This window comes from Sparus aurata, chromosome 1 (genome assembly GCF_900880675.1).
Source record: "Sparus aurata chromosome 1, fSpaAur1.1, whole genome shotgun sequence".
NCBI lineage: Eukaryota > Metazoa > Chordata > Actinopteri > Spariformes > Sparidae > Sparus > Sparus aurata.
The window spans coordinates 4,893,960-4,916,416 of record NC_044187.1 but is presented as its reverse complement, the minus strand read 5'-3'; the positions used below and the strand labels follow the sequence as shown (position 1 = coordinate 4,916,416).

Genomic DNA, 22,457 nt, shown 5'->3' with positions numbered 1-22,457 from the left:
ACTCTCCAGAGTCAGAGGACTGGATGGAGCTGAAGACAAGCTGTGGATCTTTACTGAGAGGATGAAGGTTTGGATCTCCATTCTCCTTGTACCAGGTGTAATTAGCTGCTGGATTAGCATCACTGCTACAGGTCAGAGTCACTGAACTGCCCTCCACTATCTCAGCAGAGGGACTCACTGACACAGAGGGAAGCTTTGGAGCATCTGGAGGAAGTTTGAACATGTATTAATGAAAAATTTGAATATGTTATCAGACAATTGACTGTTGTGATTGAAATGTATGTGTTTTTTCCTGATACAGTGGATCAAACTCACAGACTGGAGGAGAGCCGTAGTTCTCATGTCCTTTCAAAGCACAAGAGATGATGTCTCCAGGATAAACCCGGCCTTTAAAAGAAGATGTCTCCACCCCGGTGACTTTCTGTCCGTTCTTGAACCAGACGTAGGAAAGACGACCAGCTGGACTGCAGCTGCTGTGACACTTCAGCTCTGCCTCAGTATCAGACTGGTGGACTGTTATTCTGGTCACCTGCACCTGCAGAGCTGGATATGAGAACAAGAAACAATATTATTATCACTGGTTCTAACAGAAATCACTGATAGATGTACACTCACGACAACACAACAGTTACTATTCCTAGAACTAGCAGTGAACATTAGTGCCAACACAACAGTAATTATTACACAAACTCATGATGATTCATCATTTTCAACATGTTCACTGTTTCTAAATGTTCTGTGTTGATGTTTTACATCAGTGTGTGTTCATCAGTACCTGTGACAGTCAGAGTTGTACCAGGTAAACTACTCCTCCATTCAAAGCTTCCTGTTGTGAATCTGAAGTGATACTGAGCTGAATCACTCTCTGTCAGGTCAGTGATTCTCAGAGTGGAGCGTCCTCTCTCTGATTCAAGGACCTGAACACGACCTGCAAACTGGGAGTCTTCACTAAGGTCCTCAGGCTGTGAAGGACTCTGCCACTGATGAGAACGTTCAGGACTGAACCAGAATTTAGATCTGATAGTTTGATAACTGCTGTAAGTGCAAGAAATGTCCACTGATGAGCCTTTGAAGGCACAGATGCTTCTGTCAGTGTAAATCACTCTGTTGCAGGTTTGATATTCAACACCTGAAACATAAAACAAAGTTTGGATCATTTTTAAACCAGAGTTGATGAAGAGTCACAATGAAGGTCTCCATATTAAAATACATGTAGTTATCAGACTCCATCAGATGGTGTTATGTTAGTGTAGTAAACTCACACACTGGAGGAGAGGGGAAATCCTCATGTCCTTCAACAGCACAGGAATAACTGTCTGCAGAAGCACCATAGAATGAAAAAGTAGAAGATGTTTGTGACTGAATTTTCTGTCCATTTTTGGACCAGATGTAGGAAGAACGATCAGGTAGACGACAACTGCTGTGACAGTTCAGGTCTTTCCAGGCAGAATATGAGGATGTGCTCACCTTCACCTGGAGATCTGGATGTGAAGAAGGAACAAGAATCTTATTTTAGACAAACTGTCAACAAACACACACATTTATATTATTGTTCTTCCGATGTTGAACATTTGGAAATAATTAAAATATGAATGAAAGTGTTACCTGTGATCCTCAAAGTGACTCCAGGTGAACCAGTATATCTCCCACCTGGTTGGTTTGTTATGATCCTGAACTTGTACTCAGCTGAGTCGCTCTCTCTCAGGTCTGTGATTCTCAGAGTGCAGCTCTTCTCAGAACAACTGTACTCAACACGATCTTGATAATCTGAGTCTGTTCTCAGATCCACAGGTTGATTTCCACTCAGTTTAGTCAACCAGAAAGTTTCTTTAAATTCATTATCACGGCCAAATAATCTGGATGGGTATGTGTAGGTGCATCTTATTTCCACTGATGATGCTTTTAAGGCACAGGTCTCAGTAGAGCTGTAAGTCACTCCCCAGTCATTCTGACCCTGTATCGCTGTAACACAGAGAACATCAGAAACTACAATCAGACTCAAAACATCATCAGGAGACAGATTTTCACTGCAGTGAAGGAGCTTCAGTCTGTAAAGCTACACTTCTCAACACTGAGGCTCTCTTCATACAAACTTGTGTTTGGTGGGCGAGTAAAGGCCTTCAGACAGTTTTGTAAAGGAATTTTCATATGTTCACTCTCACAGGTTCACAGTAGTAAATGTGTCTGTATACATCTCCCACTCTACTTACAGAGGAGGTAGAGTCACCCTGAGGTCATGATCGGGGTCACAGACTTCTGTGTGGTCAGAGGTTCCTGTACCTTCACTAACCTTCACTATATCTCATACGAGAAACACACAAACTTCACGATCGACCAAAAACCATATTCTTCCTTCAATTACAACGTGACTTAAACAAGCAGTATTCGGGCAACGAGTTAAATAGTCAGAGACCAGGAAGTGTCCTTCAGCACTGGTGAAACAATACACTGTCTCACTACATGTACTGTTGAGCTTCGTTCTCCTCGATGGAGCTTCATTAAAGACTTCAACTTTCCTTTCTCAACTGCATCTGTATCACGTTTCTCTTAAGATCTGTTTCAAAATTGGGTTGATACTGTAAATCAAGTTTCAGTGGTATTTGTGGCTCATGACAAAGTCTGCAGAGGTGTGGAGAAATGTACAAATCATTAAAGTTTACATGAGAATATTTAAAGCAAAGGAGCAGTGAAAGATGTGCACCTGATCTCTGAGAGCACTGAGGACGGACATCACACAGAGGCTGCAGTGAAGGAGCAACAGTGTGTTGACACTCTGTACTTTAACACAACACTTAGAGAGAAGTACTTCTAAGAAAAGTGTGACACATAAAACAAGAGTCTGCTGGTTATCTTTCTGTGGTCAGGCTGCTGCAGAGTGTGAATGAATACTGCAGAGAAATGCAGAACTGAGGTGTGAGCAACTTCTTTCACAGATAGAAAACACAGAAAAATTCATCCTGAAGCAAGAAATACTCACAAATACTGATAAAATATCTGTCTAGCAGCTAAATACTCTGCTTTGGTGTCCAGTGAGATGCTAACTGTCTGTTTTTTGGTGCTGGGCAGGTAGTGTACAGCTGGTTTTAGAGATGTTTCACTGAAAACAGGAAATGAGGCTGATGAGAGCACTAAGAGTGAACTCAAACAATAAAGTTATAAAAATAAAACAAAATCAAACTCTGTGAAGCTGACAGGAACTGGAATCAGCTGATAATTCTCTGTGGCTTCATTACTACAAGCAGCACCTCCACTTTATTCTCTTATTTTAGCCACATTCTTAATACAAATTTGTGTGACGTACACTTGTTCTTCATCTTGTTACTCTGATGGTATTTAATTTCTCTTGACGTGAAAGACATGATAGAGATTTGTACTATTTCTGAACTGTGGTTCCTGTGTTAATTATGCCATCGGAGCACATCGACCAGCCTCTAACACCTACGAACGCAGGCTCAAGTTGAGTTTGGAGGAAGTTTGAACGATGGAGGAAGTTCCTCAGAGCGATTCATTTTATTTAACAGATTCTCTCTTTAGATTTTTCCGTTGTTAATGTGCAGTATGTACTGTTGATGTACGTCCACACAGACACAGCTTTACTATCTCTAACTGTGCACTGTTGCACATCAAATCTTTACTATAAACCCACCATGCTAACAACTTACAGTATGAATGTAGACGTACAGTACCTTGTACAGAGAGAAGGACGACAACAAATCCACTTGCTGCTGCTGTTAAACTCATAGCTTCTCCTCACGTCTTTGAAATCAGCAGGTCGATCACATACATGAGAAGTTCTGAATGTCAGCTCATCTCACCAAACACTTCTACATAAAGAGGGAAGACGTGGTCACGAGACAGTTTGTCTCTCTCTGGTTGGTTCACTTGTCTTAAACACACATCGAGGTGGTAAATTGCTGGTTTCCTTCCTCTTTATATTATCAACATGTATTGAGAGATAAGCGCCTGTAAACCCTCAAGATGAACAAAAGAAATGATTCTTTCTATTGCTTCACAAACATGATTCAAAAACATGGACGCATCAGAAAACTGAACACTAAATGTGATATTGTTCCAAAGGCGAGGCAGCAGAACAGCAAAGGTTCAGTCAGCCCTGATTTTAATTTGAGCTTTAATTCAATTAAAAAGCCTAAACCAGACATTCATCAGACGGTGTGTGAGCTAATGTTTAGACAATAAACTGGATGTTGAGTGTAGCAACAATAGTGAGAGGACAAACAGAAGACACTCTGGAGGCAGGCAGGTAAAGAACAAGAGGGAACCTTCACTATCAAACCATGACCGGCTGGAGGCCACGAGACCCGAGGCAAAGTTGGACGCCCTCAGGAAGCTGGAGAGTAGGACCAGAGTCTTGATACCATTGGAGACCTTGGATGCCAGGCTGGAGGGCTGTAGGACCACAGCATAGCAGCTGGACACCAAAGCAGGAGGCAAGCAACATGGCAGCATGACTGGAGAATGGAAACTGTGCACCAGGACTATGGCATGAGGCAGGTCTGACTGGGTGTCAGAGAAGACTGGTGAATGATGGTGTTGGGGGGTCTGGTGGTGGGTCTGCAGGGATTGGAACTCAGCGGTCGGAAAGGCGTCGACTGACCCAGGAACAAGACCTGCATTGACAGGGGAGACCCACAACCACAGGGCAGAAGACCCTCCAAGGAGACAAACAGGGGGAACTCTGCGGTGCTAGGAAGCAACGTTAGCAGGCTGGTGACACCCTGAGACAGGAGCTGGAGCAGGCAGGAGGTTAGCAGGCTGTTAGTGAAGTCAGTGACTACAAGTTGTGAGTCCAACAGCTTTGGTCTTGAGCAGTGTGTCTTTGGGATTTAGTTGTATGAAAACAGCCTGTCCACAGAACCTGTGATGGAGTTCAGTTGTTCACAAATTAAGCAGTACTTCTTCAGCTCCACCATCAGAGATTTTTTCCCCGCCTGGTCCATTGTTGGTCAGTTGGTATTCGTATGAGTCATGAAATGGTGGGAACCAAACACAAGACACTCAGGAGGCAGGCAAGGTAAGGAACAAAAGGTGAGCTTTAATAACAAGCTGAGGTCTGAATACAAAATACAAAAAGCAACAAAAACAGGAGGAGCAGGCAGGAGCCAATACAAGAATTAAAGACCTGCAAAAAATACAACTAAAAAAAATACAAATGAAAGAAGTGCTGAGAACACAGTCAGAGAAAACAAAGTCATTCAAAAACACAAAAAGAGTTTGTTTAAAGCTTAAATCCAAAACTTTCTGCACAGTGTCGCCCTCTGCAGCACAGAGACAGAACTGACATGACGTTCAAACTACAGAGTTGTTGTTGGAAGCTGGATGTTTATTTCAATCAGCCACTGCAGTACTTTGAACATGTTACAGCTACAGAGTGATAGAGCTGGGCTCATGTTACATGTCAATGTGTTTAATATATAATGTACATGCTGTGAGATACTGTGCTTCCTGTTCCACATGTCTTTCTTTGCCAGGACAGGTGTGATGTGATAGAACAATCAGTATTTCTTCAAAACAAGTTACTGCATTAGAGTAAAATGTTATTTTAGGAGCATTAAAAGATCAAATAGCATGTTGCATACCAAGTATAATCCTTAACATCTGTAATGTACCTGCACAGGTAAACATAAAGCTGCGTGCTACTCAGAACTTCTGCCACATGCTGCAGTTTCTCTGTTCAAAGGTGAGATGTTGGTGTAATCAGGATCAGACTCCAACTGATGGGGAGAGACAACAAGATGAGAGTCAAAGGCCTCATAAATGGAACGTGGACACAATTAGATTTTAAATGACAACAAACTCAGACATGTTTAAAGCAGAACTGTTTCCTTAAACTTGATCTTTGTTATGAAAACATCGACAGTAAATGTGATAATTTCTTGTCACTGTGGTCCAATGCCTCTCTCATCTCCACAGTCTCTATGGGCTCATTTGGTTCAGTGGTGGAGCTCAGAGTTTTCTTCTTCCTGAAGGAAATCGACAAACAAACAAAAATGTTCATTAAAAACTCAAAAAAACATGACAGTAGATATTCAAAGTAACAGATCAGTTAATGTTAATGTTTGTAGTTTCACCTCATCCACAGACAAAACAGAAGCAGCAGAACCGACATCAGAACCACCAGAATCAACCTGATGATATTTATCATCATTGTTGTTGTTGAGCTCCCTGGAAATGGAGATAGACAGATATTAGATAGACTGTAGTGGACCTCACTAGTAGGGTTTGATTCATTAATCAGTTTCCCAGGTGTTACTGTCTGTTAATCAACTAAATAGTGTCTCACCTGCAACAACAATCAGCTGTAAGGTGGAGTTATGGCCTCCCATTCTGTTCTGGACTTCACAGGAATAATTCCCACTGTGTTCAGCTCTGAAGTCAGTGATGTTGAAGATCTGTCCTGATGCTTTTGGTGAGTCTTCATTCTTCTTGTACCAGGTGTAATTAGCTGCTGGGTTAGCATCACTGCTACAGGTCAGAGTCACTGAACTGCCCTCCACTATCTCAGCAGAGGGACTCACTGACACAGAGGGAAGTCTTGGAGCATCTGAAGGAGAGATGTAAAAAGATTATTCTACATTAAACGTGTTGTTACAGTAGTTCATATGCTATTTAAATCATAGACTGTGAACGGCTGTGTGTAGCACTGTTCCAATCTGGTCAGGAAACTGCATAAAAGATCTAAAGTCTCTTGGAGCTGCTCGAGGAATTACAGCTGAGAATGTGTGGCACAAAAACATTTGACTGGACAGATTTAAGAGATATGTTATCTCAAGAATAAAACTCACATGTCACATCAATATAGATGTATTCAGACGTCCTCCTCCCCAGCTCGTTCTCAACTGTACAGTAATACTCTCCAGAGTCAGAGGACTGGATGGAGCTGAAGGCAAACTGTGGATCTTTACTGAGAGGATGAAGGTCTGGATCTCCATTCTTCTTGTACCAGGTGTAATTAGCTGCTGGGTTAGCATCACTGCTACAGGTCAGAGTCACTGAACTGCCCTCCATTATCTCAGCAGAGGGACTCACTGACACAGAGGCAAGTCTTGGAGCATCTGGAGGAGATGTGAACATGTATTAATGAACAATTAGAATATGTTATCAGACAATTGACTGTTGTGATTGAAATGTATGTGGTTTTTTCCTGATACAGTGGATCAAACTCACAGACTGGAGGAGAGCCGTAGTTCTCATGTCCTTTCAAAGCACAAGAGATGATGTCTCCAGGATAAACCCGGCCTTTAAAAGAAGATGTCTCCACCCCTGTGACTTTCTGTCTGTTCTTGAACCAGACGTAGGAAAGACGACCAGCTGGACTGCAGCTGCTGTGACACTTCAGCTCTGCCTCAGTATCAGACTGGTGGATTGTTATTCTGGTCACCTGCACCTGCAGAGCTGGATATGAGAACAAGAAACAATATTATTATCACTGCTTCTAACAGAAATCACTGATAGATGTACACACACGACAACACAACAGTTACTATTCCTAGAACTAGCAGTGAACATTAGTGCCTACATAACAGTAATTATTACACAAACTCATGATGATCCATCATTTTCAACATGTTCACTGTTTCTAAATGTTCTATGTTGATGTTTTACATCAGTGTGTGTTCATCAGTACCTGTGACAGTCAGAGCTGTAGCAGGTAAACTACTCCTCCACTCAAAGCTTCCTGTTGTGAATTTGAAGTGATACTGAGCTGAATCACTCTCTGTCAGGTCAGTGATTCTCAGAGTGGAGCGTCCTCTCTCTGATTCAAGGACCTGAACACGACCTGCAAACTGGGAGTCTTCACTAAGGTCCTCAGGCTGTGAAGGACTCTGCCACTGATGGGAACGTTCAGGACTGAACCAGAAATTAGACGTGATAGTTTGATAACTGCTGTAAGTGCAAGAAATGTCCACTGATGAGCCTTTGAAGGCACAGATGCTTCTGTCAGTGTAAATCACTCTGTTGCACGTTTGATATTCGACACCTGAAAGATGAAACAAAGTTTAGATCATTTTTAAACCAGAGTTGATGAAGAGTCACAATGAAGGTCTCCATATTACAATACATGTAGTTATCAGACTCCATCAGATGGTGTTATGTTAGTGTAGTAAACTCACACACTGGAGGAGAGGGGAAATCCTCATGTCCTTCAACAGCACAGGAATAACTGTCTGCAGAAGTACTATAGAATGAATAAGTAGAAGATGTTTCTGATTGAATTTTCTGTCCATTTTTGTACCAGATGTAGGAAGAATGATCAGGTAGACGACAACTGCTGTGACAGTTCACGTATTTCCAGGGAGAAAGTGAGGATGCGCTCACCTTCACCTGGAGATCTGGATGTGAAGAAGGAACAAGAATGTTATTTTAGACAAACTGTCAACATACACACACAACACATTTATATTTTTGTTGTCTAGATGTTGAACATTTAGAAATGATTACAATATGAATGAAAATGTTACCTTTGATCTTCAAAGTGACTCCTGGTGAACCAGTATATCTCCCACCTGGTTGGTTTGTTATGATCCTGAACTTGTACTCAGCTGAGTCGCTCTCTCTCAGGTCTGTGATTCTCAGACTGCAGCTCTTCTCAGAACAACTGTACTCAACACGATCTTGATAATCTGAGTCTGTTCTCAGATCCACAGGTTGATTTCTTCTCTCTTTGGTGAACCAGAATGTTTCCTTAACTTCAGTATCAACACCATCTACTCTGGATGGGTATGTGTAGGTGCATCTCATGTCCACTGTTGATGCTTTTAAGGCACAGATCTCAGTAGAGCTGTAAGTCACTCCCCAGCCATCCTGACCCTGTATCACTGTAACACAGAGAACATCAGAAACTACAATCAGACTCAAAACATCATCAGGAGACAGATTTTCACTGCAGTGAAGGAGCTTCAGTTTGTGAAGTTACACTTCTCAACACACTGTGGCTCTCTTCATACAAACTTGTGTTTGGTTAGCGAGTAAAGGCAGCCTTCAGACGGTTTTGTAAAGGAATTTTCATATGTTCAGTCTCACAGGTTCATAGTAGTAAATGTGTCTGTATACATCTCCCACTCTGCTTACAGAGGAGGTAGAGTCACCCTGAGGTCATGATCGGGGTCACAGACTTCTGTGTGGTCAGAGGTTCCTGTACCTTCACTAACCTTCACTACATCTCATACAAGAAACACACAAACTTCACGATCAACCCAAAACCATATTCTTCCTTCAATTACAACGTGACTTAAACAAGCAGTATTCCAGCAGGTTAAATAGTCAGAGACCAGGAAGTGTCCTTCAGCACTGGTGAAACAATACACTGTCTCACTACATGTACTGTTGAGCTTTGTTCTCCTCAATGGTGTCATGATTCCATCATGGCAGCCCTGCCCTCTTGTGTATGTGTGTCTCCCTGTTTTCCTCCTGTGTCCCTTCCCCTGTCTGTTCTGTGTGCCTGCATGTGGGCCGGTTTGCGCTCCACAGGCAGCAGCCAGGTGGATCCTATCTTCAATCAACTCCCTTTAAAAGCTCTGGGATCCCTACTGCTGGCTGCCAGATCGTTTTGTCAGTTTCTGTGGTTGTTCGCACCTTGGCTCTCCAGTATAAGTTTTTGTCGCTACATTCTGTGATTAGCTTGTGTAGCCAATGTCCCTGTGCCTCTCCTGCTTTGCTCCAGATTGCCGTGCCTTCGTCGTACCTTGTGTTTGCTGCTGTCCTGCCTGCCTGTGGATTCGGCCTGCACGCTGTCTCATCTCCTGCGTTTCCCTGCCAAGCGAGTACGCTCGGGAAGACAGACTTCACCACACCTCGCCACGCCACGACACCTTCACCCTCGTCACTCCTGGTGATTCTACAAGACACGTCGGGACCCTGGGACCTCGCACCACCTCTCACACTATTCTCACCTTGCTGTTCATTAAAAGAATAATTGTTCACTGTCATGCGTGGTTTGAGTTGTGCTTCTGGGTTCAGATCAAATTCATAACAAATGGAGCTTCATTAATTACTTCAATGTAAGGCATCATGTCTCCTGAGTCTCCTTTCTCACCATCAGATGAATGAAAATTCATCAACATGTTTTTTGGTCTCTGTCATCTTAACTAGAACGGTACGTAAGACTTGTTCTGTATCACACATTTCTCTTCAGGTCTGTTTTAAAATTGGGTTGATACTGTAAATAAAGTTTCAGTGGTAATTGTGGTTCATGACAAAGTCGACAGAGGTGTGGAGAAATGTACAAATCATTAAGGTTTACATGAGAATATTTAAAGCAAAGGAACAGTGAAAGATGTGCACATGATCTCTGAGAGCACTGAGGACGGACATCACACAGAGGCTGCAGTGAAGGAGCAACAATGTGTTGACACTGTGTACTTTAACACAACACTTAGAGAGAAGTACTTCTAAGAAAAGTGTGACGCATGTCTGCTGGTTATCTTCCTGTGTTCAGGCTGGGCAGAGTGTGAATGACAACAGCAAAGAAATGCAGAACTCTGAGGTGTGAGCAACTTTTCTCACAGATAGAAAACACTGACAAATTCATCCTAAAGCAAGAAATACTCATAAATACTGATAAAATATCTGTCTAGCAGCTAAATACTCTACTTTGGTGTCCAGTGAGATGCTAACTCTGTCTGTTGTTTGGTGCTGAGCAGGTAGTGTACAGCTGGTTTTAAGAGATGTTTCACTGAAAACAGGAAACGAGGCTGATGAGAACACTAAGAGTGAACTCAAACAATAAAGTTATAAAAATAAAACAAAATCAAACTCTGTGAAGCTGACAGGAACTGGAGTCAGGTGATAATTCTCTGTGGCTTCATTACTACAAGCAGCACCTCCACTTTATTCTCTTATTTTAGTCACATTCTAAATACACATTTTTGTGACGTACACTTGTTATTCATCTTGTTACTCTGATGTTATTTAATTTCTCTTGACGTGAAAGACATGATAGAGATTTGTGTTATTTCTGAAGTTTGATTCCTGTGTTAATTATACTATCGGAGCACATCGACCAGCCTCTGACACCTACGAACGCAGGCTCAAGTTGAGTTTGGAGGAAGTTTGAACGATGGAGGAAGTTCCTCAGAGCGATTCATTTTATTTAACAGATTTTCTCTTCAGAGTTTTCCATTGTTAATGTACAGTATGTACTGTCACTGTTCATCCACACAGACACAACTTTACTATCTCTAACTGTGCACTGTTGCACATCAAATCTTTACTATAAACCCACCATGCTAACAGTCTTACAGTATAAATGTAGATGTACAGTACCTTGTACAGAGAGAAGGACGAGAACAAATCCACTTGCTGCTGCTGTTAAACTCATAGCTTCTCCTCACGTTGTTAAATCAGCAGGTCGATCACATGCATGAGAAGTACTGAATGTCAGTTCATCTCACCAAACACTTCTACATAAAGAGGGAAGACGCGGTCACGAGACAGTTTGTCTCTCTCTGGTTGGTTCATTTGTCTTAAACGCACATCGAGGTGTTAACTGGCTGGCTCACTTCCTCTTTATATTATTAACATGTATGAAGAGACGAGTGCCTGTAAACCCTCAAGATGAAATGAAGAAATGATTCTTACTGTTGCACTACAAACATAATTCAAAAACACTAAGTGTGATATTATTCCAAAGGCGAGGCAGCAGAACAGCAAAGGTTCAGTCAGCCCCGATTTTAATTTGAGCATGATTCAATTAAAAAGCCTAAACCAGACATTCATCAGACTGTGTGTGAGCTAATGTTTAGACAACAAACTGGATGTTACATGTAGCAACAATAGTGAGAAGGCAGTCAGTGTGGCAGGCAGGTAAAGAACATGAGGCAACCTTCAATATCAAACCATGACCGGCTGGAGGCCACGAGACCAGTGGCAGAGCTGGAAGCCCTCAGGAAGCTGGAGACCAGGACCAGAGTCTTGATACCATTGGAGGCCCTTGGACACCAGAACAGGAGGCAGGTGAGAGGGCACCAGGACTATGGAATGAGGCAGGTGTCACTGGATGTCAGAGAAGGCTGCTGAATGATGGTCTGGGGGTCTGGTGGTGGGTCTGCAGGGATTGGTAGCTCCATCCACATGGAAACGCTTTTGTGTGTAAACTTTCTTTTTTGAAAACTGGTCTCAGGGTGAAAACATTTTAAAACGTCATCCTTGCTTTCTCGTGTGGACAGCGACTCTGCATACTTTGCGTATCGTTGATGCCATTGCCCCACCCCTCGACCTCTAGCCTTCTACCTCTTAACCGCGCAACGTCTCATAACAACAACAACAACAACAATGGCGGACTATATGCTTGTATTCATCCTGCAGAAGATATTGAGCCTATTAGGGATATTAGGGCAAAATGTTGAGGTCCTTTGCCACCACGCTTGTCTATAATAAAAGGATCATGGACAATCGACTAGCTATTTTAGTCTTCTTCTTGTTGTGTTTGGTTTCTCCTTCTACTGTCTGTCTGTATACATTGTGCAAGCTTCATGCGCATTCTTCGTCTCTTCTTCTCTGTTTTTGGTGAATTTCAAGCACCACCTATAGGCCTGGAATATGAACTACAGCATGTAGAGTCGTCTTCAATAAATCTGTTTGGACGCAGATATTCTTTAAAAGATGCCAAAGAAGACAGGGGAAAAAAAAGATTGTTTTGGTATGTGTGGACATGGCCTCAGCGGTTGGAGAGGTGTCGACTGACCCATCAACAAGACCTGCGTCGACAGGGGAGACTCACAACCACAGGGCAGAAGACCCTCCAAGGAGACAAACAGGGGGACCTCTGCAGTGCTTGGAAACAAAGTTAGCAGGCTGGTGACTCGCTGAGACAGGAGCTGGAGCAGGCAGGAGGTTAGCAGGCTGTTAGTGAAGTCAGTGACTACAACTTGTGAGTCCAACAGCCTTGGTCTTGAGCAGAGTGTCTTTGGGATTCAATTGTAGAAAAACAGCCTGTCCACAGAACCTGTGATAGAGTTCAGTTGTTCACAAATTAAGCAGCACTTCTTCAGCTCCCACATCAGAGATTTTTTCCCCGCCTGGTCCATTGTTGGTCAGTTGGTATTTTTATGAGTCATGACATTGTGAGGACCCAAACACAAGACACTCAGGAGGCAGGCAAGGTAAGAAACAAAAGGTGAGCTTTAATAACAAGCTGAGGTCTGAATACAAAATACAAAAAGCAACAAAAACAGGAGGAGCAGGCAGGAGCCAATACAAGAATTAAAGAACTGCAAAAAATACAACTAAATAAAATACAAACCAAACAAGTGCTGAGAACACAGTCAGAGAAAACAAAGTGATTCACATTTTATTTGTGTCCACTGTTGATGAATAAAACCTTTATTCTGAAGACTAAACACAGAAAGAGTTTGTTTAAAGCAGAAATCCAAAACTTTCAGCACAGTGTCGCCCTCTGCAGCACAGAGAGGGAACTGACATGATGTTCAAACTACAGAGTTGTTGGAAGCTGGATGTTTATTTCAATCAGCCACTGCAGTATTTTGAACATGTTACAGCTACAGAGTGATAGAGCTGGGCTCATGTTACATGTCAATGTGTTTAATATATAATGTACATGCTGTGAGATACTGTGCTTCCTGTTCCACATGTCTTTCTCTGCCAGGACAGGTGTGATGTGATAGAACAATCAGTATTTCTTTAAAGCAAGTTACTGCATTAAAATAAAATGTTACTTTAGGAGCATTAAAAGATAAAACAGCATTTTGCATATCAAATATAATCCTTAACATATGTAATGTACCTGCACAGGTAAACATAAAGCTGCATGCTACTCAGAACTTCTGCCACATGCTGCAGTTTCTCTGTTCAAAGGTGAGATGTTGGTGTAATCAGGATCAGACTCCAACTGATGGGGAGAGACAACAAGATGAGAGTCAAAGGCCTCAGAAATGGAACGTGGACACAGTTAGATTTTCAATGACAACAAACTCAGACATGTTTAAAGCAGAACTGTTTTCTTAACTTGATCTTTGTTATAAAAACATCGACAGTAAATGTGCTGATTTCTCATCACTGTGGTCCAGTACCTCTCTCATCTCCACAGTCTCTATGGGCTCATTTTGTTCAGTGGTGGAGCTCAGAGTTTTCTTCTTCCTGAAGGAAATCGACACACAAACAAAAATGGTCATTAAAAACTCAGAAAACGTGAAAGTAGATATTCAAAGTAACAGATCAGTTAATGTTAATGTTTGTAGTTTCACCTCATCCACAGACAAAACAGAAGCAGCAGAACCGACGTCAGAACCACCAGAATCAACCTGATGATATTTATCATCATTGTTGTTCTTAAGCTCCCTGGAAAAGGAGATAGACAGATATTAGATAGACTGTAGTGGACCTCACTAGTACTTTTGGATTCATTAATCAGTTTTTCTGTTAATTAACCAATTAGTGTCTCACCTGCCACAACAGTCAGATGTACGGTGGTTTCATTCCTTCCTCTTCTGTTCTGGGCTTCACAGTAATAATTCCCACTGTGTTCAGCTCTGAAGTCAGTGATGGTGAAGATCTGTCCTGATGCTTTTGGTGAGTCTTCATTCTCCTTGTACCAGGTGTAATTAGCTGCTGGGTTGGCATCACTGCTACAGGTCAGAGTCACTGAACTGCCCTCCACTATCTCAGCAGAGGGACTCACTGACACAGAGGGAAGTCTTGGAGCATCTGGAGGAGAGATGTAAAAAGATTATTCTACATTAAATGTGTCATTACAGTAGTTAATATGCTATTTGATTCATAGACTGTGAACGGCTGTGTGTAGCACTGTTCCAATCTGGTCAGGAAACTGCATGAAAGATCTAAAGTCTCTTGGAGCTGCTCAAGGAATTACAGCTGAGAATGTGTGGCACAAAAACATTCGACTGGACAGATTTAAGAGATATGTTATCTCAAGAATAAAACTCACATGTCACATTAATAGAGATGTATTCAGACGTCCTCCTCCCCAGCTCGTTCTCAGCTGTACAGTAATACTCTCCAGAGTCAGAGGACTGGATGAAGCTGAAGACAAGCTGTGGTTCTTTACTGAGAGGTTGAAGGTCTGGATCTCCATTCTCCTTGTACCAGGTGTATTTAGCTGCTGGGTTAGCATCACTGCTACAGGCCAGAGTCACTGAACTGCCCTCCACTATCTCAGCAGAGGGACTCACTGACACAGAGGGAAGCTTTGGAGCATCTGGAGGAGATGTGAACATGTATTAATGAACAATTAGAATATGTTATCAGACAATTGACTGTTGTGATTGAAGTGTATCTTTCTCTGTTTCTATTGTAATTGTCTCTATTTGGCACAGCAGCTGTCCAGAGAGGTGTTCGTGGAGCTGTCCCTGGTCAGACTCCTCCTGGTGGAAACTGATATAATTTGTACATTTAGTTCTTAACATGTGTCAGTCTGCAATATTTAGCCAGTGTGCATATGTGTTTTTTCCTGACACAGTGGATCAAACTCACAGACTGGAGGAGAGCCGTAGTTCTCATGTCCTTTCAAAGCACAAGAGATGATGTCTCCAGGATAAACCCGGCCTTTAAAAGAAGATGTCTACACCCCTGTGACTTTCTGTCCGTTCTTGAACCAGACGTAGGAAAAACGACCAGCTGGACTGCAGCTGCTGTGACACTTCAGCTCTGCCTCAGTATCAGACTGGTGGACTGTTATTCTGGTCACCTGCACCTGCAGAGCTGGATATGAGAACAAGAAACAATATTATTATCACTGGTTCTAACAGAAATCACTGATAGATGTACACACACGACAAGACAACAGTTACTATTCCTAGAACTAGCAGTGAACATTAGTGCCAACACAACAGTAATTATTACACAAACTCATGATGATCCATCATTTTCAACATGTTCACTGTTTCTAAATGTTCTGTGTTGATGTTCTACATCAGTGTGTGTTCATCAGTACCTGTGACAATCAGAGTTGTACCAGGTAAACTACTCCTCCATTCAAAGCTTCCTGTTGTGTATTTGAAGTGATACTGAGCTGAATCACTCTCTGTCAGGTCAGTGATTCTCAGAGTGGAGCGTCCTCTCTCTGATTCAAGGACCTGAACACGACCTGCAAACTGGGAGTCTTCACTAAGGTCCTCAGGTTGTGAAGGACTCTGCCACTGATAACTATGATGAAGACTGAACCAGAATTTAGATCTGATAGTGTCATAACTGCTGTAAGTGCAAGAAATGTCCACTGATGAGCCTTTGAAGGCACAGATGCTTCTGTCAGTGTAAATCACACTGTTGCAGGTTTGACCATCAACACCTGAAAGATAAAACAAAGTTTTGAAAATTTCTAAACCAGAGTTGATGAAGAGTCACAATGAAGGTCTCCATATTAAAATACATGTAGTTATCAGACTCCATCAGATGGTGTTATGTTAGTGTAGTAAACTCACACACTGGAGGAGAGGGGAAATCCTCATGTCCTTTAACAGCACAGGAAAAACTGTCTGCAGAAGCACCACTGAATGAATAAGTAGAAGATGTTCCTGACTGAATTTTCTGTCCATTTTTGTACCAGATGTAGGAAGAATGATCAGGTAGACGACAACTGCTGTGACAGCTCAGCTCTGGACGGGAAGAAGGAAGTTCGGTCACCTTCACCTGGAGATCTGGATGTGAAGAAGGAACATTATTCTAGACAAACTGTCAACAAACACACACATTTATATTATTGTTGTGCAGATGTTGAACATTTGGAAATAATTACAACATGAATGAAACTGTTACCTGTGATCCTCAAAGTGACTCCAGGTGAACCAGTATATCTCCCACCTGGTTGGTTTGTTATGAACCTGAACTTGTACTCAGCTGAGTCGCTCTCTCTCAGGTCTGTGATTCTCAGAGTGCAGCTCTTCTCAGAACAACTGTACTCAACACGATCTTGATAATCTGAGTCTGTTCTCAGATCCACAGGTGGTTTTCCACTCAGTTTAGAAAACCAGAATGTTTCTTTAACTTCAGTATCACGGCCAAATAATCTGGATGGGTATGTGTAGGTGCAGTTTATTTCCACTGTTGATCCTTTTAAGGCACAGATCTCAGTAGAGCTGTAAGTCACTCCCCAGCCATCCTGACCCTGTATCACTGTAACACAGAGAACATCAGAAACTACAATCAGACTTTAAACATCATCAGGAGACAGATTTATACTACAGTGGAGGAGCTTCAGTTTGTGAAGCTACACTTCTCAACACACTGTGGCTCTCTTCATACAAACTTGTGTTTGGTGGGCGAGTAAAGGCAGCCTTCAGACGGCTTTGTAAAGGAATTTTCATACGTTCAGTCTCACAGGTTCATAGTAGTAAATGTGTCTGTATACATCTCCCACTCTACTTACAGAGGAGGAGGTAGAGTCACCCTGAGGTCATGATCGAGGTCACAGACTTCTGTGTGGTCAGAGGTTCCTGTGCCTTCACTAACCTTCACTATATCTCATACCAGAAACACACAAACTTCACGATCGACCAAACACCATATTCTTCCTTCAATTACAACGTGACTTGAACAAGCAGTATTTGGGCAACAAGTTAAATAGTCAGAGACCAGGAAGTGTCCTTCAACACTAGCCGTTTCTAAACAGCCTCTCCACATTATCTCCGGAGCGGTGGTTCGCCAATTCTCCGCCGATGGTGATTCACACAGAGTGAAGCATCTCCGCCTTCACGTGTTTAATTCACACAGAAAGCCGGCGCTGCGGCTCCTAAAGAGGCGTGACGGTACACGTCATGTTGATGACGTCGGTGTTTCCCCAGGTGTTCGCCCGTTAATCCAAAATCCGCGGACAGTTTATAATCATCTAAATGCTGTTATAATGTGTAGTGATTGAGATCCTGACCCACCAATCATCCTGGAAAGTGACGGAGTTAAGTTTTTCGCGCTAAATTACATAATTATACATAATCACCATCAGTAAACAGGACGCTGTCTGACTCTTTCACTTGCGGGGATGGAGGCTGTTTTCTGGGGGAATTGCTCCCTGAAGTCTCGGTCTGGAGGGCTGGTGGTCGCGGTGATTTATTTTCATCACAAACACTCGGTGAGTTAAAGTTTTTTGCCAGTGACAAACGCTGTTTTTTGAGCAGAAATGTGAGGAAGAGTCGGGAGGACGGACAGGAGGACAGACGCTTCTCCACGTACAGCTGTGGTATTTGTTTTCCTCATATAAGTTGCCAAAGACAGTTACAGTTACTACGTTACTGTTGTTCGGTCCTGTAACGTTGCTTTGTGGGACATTTCTCTGTATTTAGTTGAGTGAAGGACCTGTGTAGTTATCTGACTGTCAGACCGACACGCCCTCGCTCCGCGCCTCCGGATTATCCGTTCACACTGGGATGGCTCACCAATAATGCGGCCCTGATACTACCTCCAGAGGCGGATCAGTGCCGGAGCCAAATTTCCCCCCTCTCCATCTAAAACTTTCACACAGGGGAGGGTGCGGAGAATTGGCGCAGGATCCCCGCATGCAAACGGCAGTGTGAAAGAGGCTACTGTTAAAGCAATACACTGTCTCACTACATGTAATGTTGAGCTTTGTTCTCCTCGAAGGAGCCTCATTAAATACTTCAACTCTCTTTTCTCACCTGTGTTAATCAGGATAATGAAAATTCATCAACAGGTTTTTGGGCAGTCTCTGTTATCTTAACTAGAACGTTAAGTAAGGCTTGATCTGTATCACACGTTTCTCTTAAGGTCAGTTTTAAAATTGGGTTGATACTGTAAATCAAGTTTCAGTGGTAATTGTGGTTCATGACAAAGTCGACAGAGGTGTGGAGAAATGTACAAATCATTAAGGTTTACATGAGAATATTTAAAGCAAAGGAACAGTGAAAGATGTGCACCTGATCTCTGAGAGCACTGAGGACGGACATCACACAGAGGCTGCAGTGAAGGAGCAACAATGTGTTGAGACTGTGTACTTTAACACAGCACAAGTGTGACGCATGAAACAAGTGTCTGCTGGTTATCTTCCTGTGGTCAGGCTGCTGCAGAGTGTGAATGAGAACTGCAGAGAAATACAGAACTCTGAGGTGTGAGCAACTTTTCTCACAGATAGAAAATACTGAGAAATGTATCTTGAAGCAAGAAATACTCAGAAATACTGATAAAATATCTGTCTAGCAGCTAAATACTCTACTTTGGTGTCCAGCGAGATGCTAACTCCGTCTGTTGTTTGGTGCTGGGCATGTAGTGTACAGCTGGTTTTTAGAGATGTTTCACTCAAAACAGCTGCTGCAGAAAACGAGGCTGATAGGAACACTGAGAGGGAACTCAAACATTTAAGTTAAAAAACATGAAACAAATCAAACTCTGTGAAGCTGACAGGAACTGGAGTCAGGTGATAATTCTCTGTGGCTTCATTACTAAAAGCAGCACGTCCACGTTATTCTTTTAGGACCCCCTCGAAAACGAGATGGTTCATCTCAAGGGGTTTATCCTATTTAATAAACTTGTATCATCATCTCTAATTTTGATCACATTATTTCTACAAATTCATTTGACGTACTCTTGTTATCCATTTTGTGACTCTAATGGTATTTAATTTCTCTTGACATGAAAGACATGATAGAGATTCATGTTATTTTTGAACTGCAGTTCCTGTGTTAATTATGCTATCGGAGCACATCGACCAGCCTCTAACGCCTACGAACGCAGGCTCAAGTTCAGTTTGGAGGAAGTTTGAACGATGGAGGAAGTTCCTCAGGGCGATTCATTTTATTTAACAGATTTTCTCTTCAGATTTTTCCATTGTTAATGTACAGTATGTACTGTCACTGTTCATCCACAGAAACACAGCTTTACTAACTCTTAACTGTGCACTGTTGCCCATCAAATCTTTACTATAAAACCACCATGCTAACAGTGTTACAGTATGAATGTAGACGTACAGTACCTTGTACAGAGAGAAGGACGACAATAAATCCACTTGCTGCTTCTGTTAAACTCATAGCTTCTCCTCACATCTTTAAATCAGCAGGTCGATCACATACATGAGAAGTACTTAATGTCAGCTCATCTCACCAAACACTTCTACATGAAGAGGGAAGACGCGGTCACGAGACAGTTTGTCTCTCTCTGGTTGGTTCACTTGTCTTATACACACATCGAGGTGTTAACTTGCTGGCTCACTTCCTCTTTATATTATTAACATGTATGTCAAGATGAACGCCTGTGAACTCTTAAGATGAAATGAAGAAATGATTCTTACTGTTGCTTTACAAGCAATGAGGGTAAAACATGGATGTATCAGCAAACTGAAAACTAAATGTGATATTGTTCCAAAGGCGAGGCAGCAGAACAGCAAAGGTTCAGTTCGCCTTGATTTTAATCTGAGCTTTGATTAAATTAAAAAGCCTAAACCAGACATTCATCAGAGTGTGTGTGAGCTAATGTTTAGAAAACAAACTGGATGTTACTTGTGGCAACAATAGTGAGGACCCAAACGTAAGTCACTCTAGAGGCAGGCAGGGTAAAGAGCAAAAGGCAAGATTTAATAACAAGCCATAGCAGCTGGACACTAGAGCAGGAGGTCGGAAACAGGGCAGCAGGACTCGAGGTTAAACTGAGGCCCAGGACTATGTCATGAGGCAGGTCTGGTTGGCTTTCAGAGAAGGGTACTGACTGATTATCTGGTAGTGGGTCAGTCAGGTCTGGTAGTGGGTCAGCAGGGATGGAAAACTCAGGGTTTGGAAAAGGTGTTGGTTGGGCTGCTAACAGAGAACCAGGGGCCAGAGGGGCATTGGCTGACCCAGGAACAGGAGCAGCGTCTGCAACGAAGACTGGGGGACTGCTCCAACCAACTTCAACCCCACAGCCACCGGTAACTTTACTCTGGCTTCTGCCACGCCTCCCTACCGCCCCCCTTGTTCTGTGGTTCGGTGGCACAGGTTTTAATTTCTAACATTTCCATTTATCCACCCAAGCTGCAGGCTGCCTCCACCAGTTCCACCACCTGCGTCTAATGGGGGCCCTGACTCAGAGTTCTATTGAGTTCAAGGCAAGACCCTCCTTGACTTGCAACCTTTCAAGAGCCCCCTCACACCCAGCAACTGAATGTGTCATCACTGCCACCCTGCCCCAACCTCTGGCCACACCCATATGTGCTCCACCCACATTTAGTAGTCTGGCACCTGCTACACCTCCTTCCCCCATCACAGACATTCCTGCTCCCTGCCCACGTGCCAACCCACAGCCCGCTTCCCCATGGGGTCAACAAAAGGGGGAGGCCAGTCCTCCATGAGTTTGGAATGATGGTATGCAATAACTTTAAGGAGGGTTGCACTGCATCTATTGCACATCTGGTCTTTCTGCGGTGGAGCCCATGCCAGGTCCACTTGCCCTCACAACCCCACCCATTTTGCCACCTTTTGGTTTCCACCCAGGCATGGAGGTCCTCCACGACTCTTCATACATCTCAGAAGTTCCCCTTTCCACCAAATTAACTGTAGTACCCAGCACATCCCTCAAATTCCTCTAATCACCCTTCCAAGGAAGCTACCTTCCAAGACTCCCTCCCAACTGGGAAGCTTTATCGTAACTCCTCCGCTGCACAAAGCATCAACTCCTCTCACTGCTCAGACACCTCAACCTCGCTGTTTGCAATAGGGCCCAATGTCAAACCTTTATCTCACACTTACCGTACCCCCTTTTGCTTCATCCATCTACCTCAACCCCCCTTTCCGTCGTCCAATGTACTCAACCCTCCTTTCCACTCTCCAACGTACTCGTTTCCTCTATCTGTTCATCCAGTGTACTCTATTCCACTTTTCCTTCATCCCCCTACCTTGACCCCCTTCCCTTTCCTCATCAAATCCCCTATTAATCCATTTAAACTACCTTTATGCTAAAGGATGGCATGGTCATTGTTGGTGAAAATTATGTTGGATAATTTAAATGTATGTTTATTCATAGAACATTTCCTGTCTTGGGTGGCTGTAGGTCAGTGGGTAGAGCAGGTCGGCTAGTGACCAGAAGGGCGATGGTTCAGATACTGGCTCCAGGCTGAGCTGCATGTCGAAATGTCCTTGAGCAAGATACTGAACTCCAAATTTCTCCTGATGTGCATTTGGCACCTTGCGTGGCGACTTCTGCCATCAGTATAGGGCCCTGGAATGAGCTGGGGAGGGAGGACCCTGCCCTCGCCCGGAGACAGCTGGGATCTGCTCCAGCAACAAACCTTGCGACCGCATAAAAGGGTTGAAGCGGTTATGGACAATGACATGACATTTCCTGTGTATTTACCTGTTGTTTTTAATTTAACCTTTCAAAAGAAAGTGAAAAATGCAAAAATATCTACCTGTTAAATGACAGAAGGATGATGATGTTGTATGATGTGTGATTGTGTCTCTATGTTTTCCCTTATGAGTGTATCAGAAGTCTTCTACTGCAAACAAGGGTACTAATAAAGTAACTTGAACTTGAAGAAAATCCCAATGAAA

General features: G+C 42.9%; 1 protein-coding gene and 1 long non-coding RNA gene across 2 annotated transcripts in view; both read right to left on the bottom strand.

The window, feature by feature from the left end:
* The window catches only part of LOC115588015 (B-cell receptor CD22-like), a 28,345-nt gene extending 18,422 nt beyond the window's left edge, over positions 1-9,923 (bottom strand). The window contains exons 1-2 of the mRNA XM_030428248.1: positions 9,912-9,923; positions 8,481-8,823 (exon numbers count right to left, since the gene is read on the bottom strand). Coding sequence (XP_030284108.1) covers positions 8,481-8,823; positions 9,912-9,923 — 355 coding nt within the window. The remainder of the gene's footprint in view (positions 1-8,480; positions 8,824-9,911) is intronic.
* A 3,384-nt stretch (positions 9,924-13,307) lies between these two features.
* LOC115587779 (uncharacterized) lies at positions 13,308-14,236 on the bottom strand. Its single transcript, XR_003985167.1, has 3 exons — positions 14,223-14,236; positions 14,049-14,115; positions 13,308-13,867 (listed from the first exon to the last, which is right to left on the bottom strand). It is a non-coding gene; the product is annotated as an uncharacterized LOC115587779 (long non-coding RNA).
* Between the last annotated feature and the right edge of the window lie 8,221 nt (positions 14,237-22,457).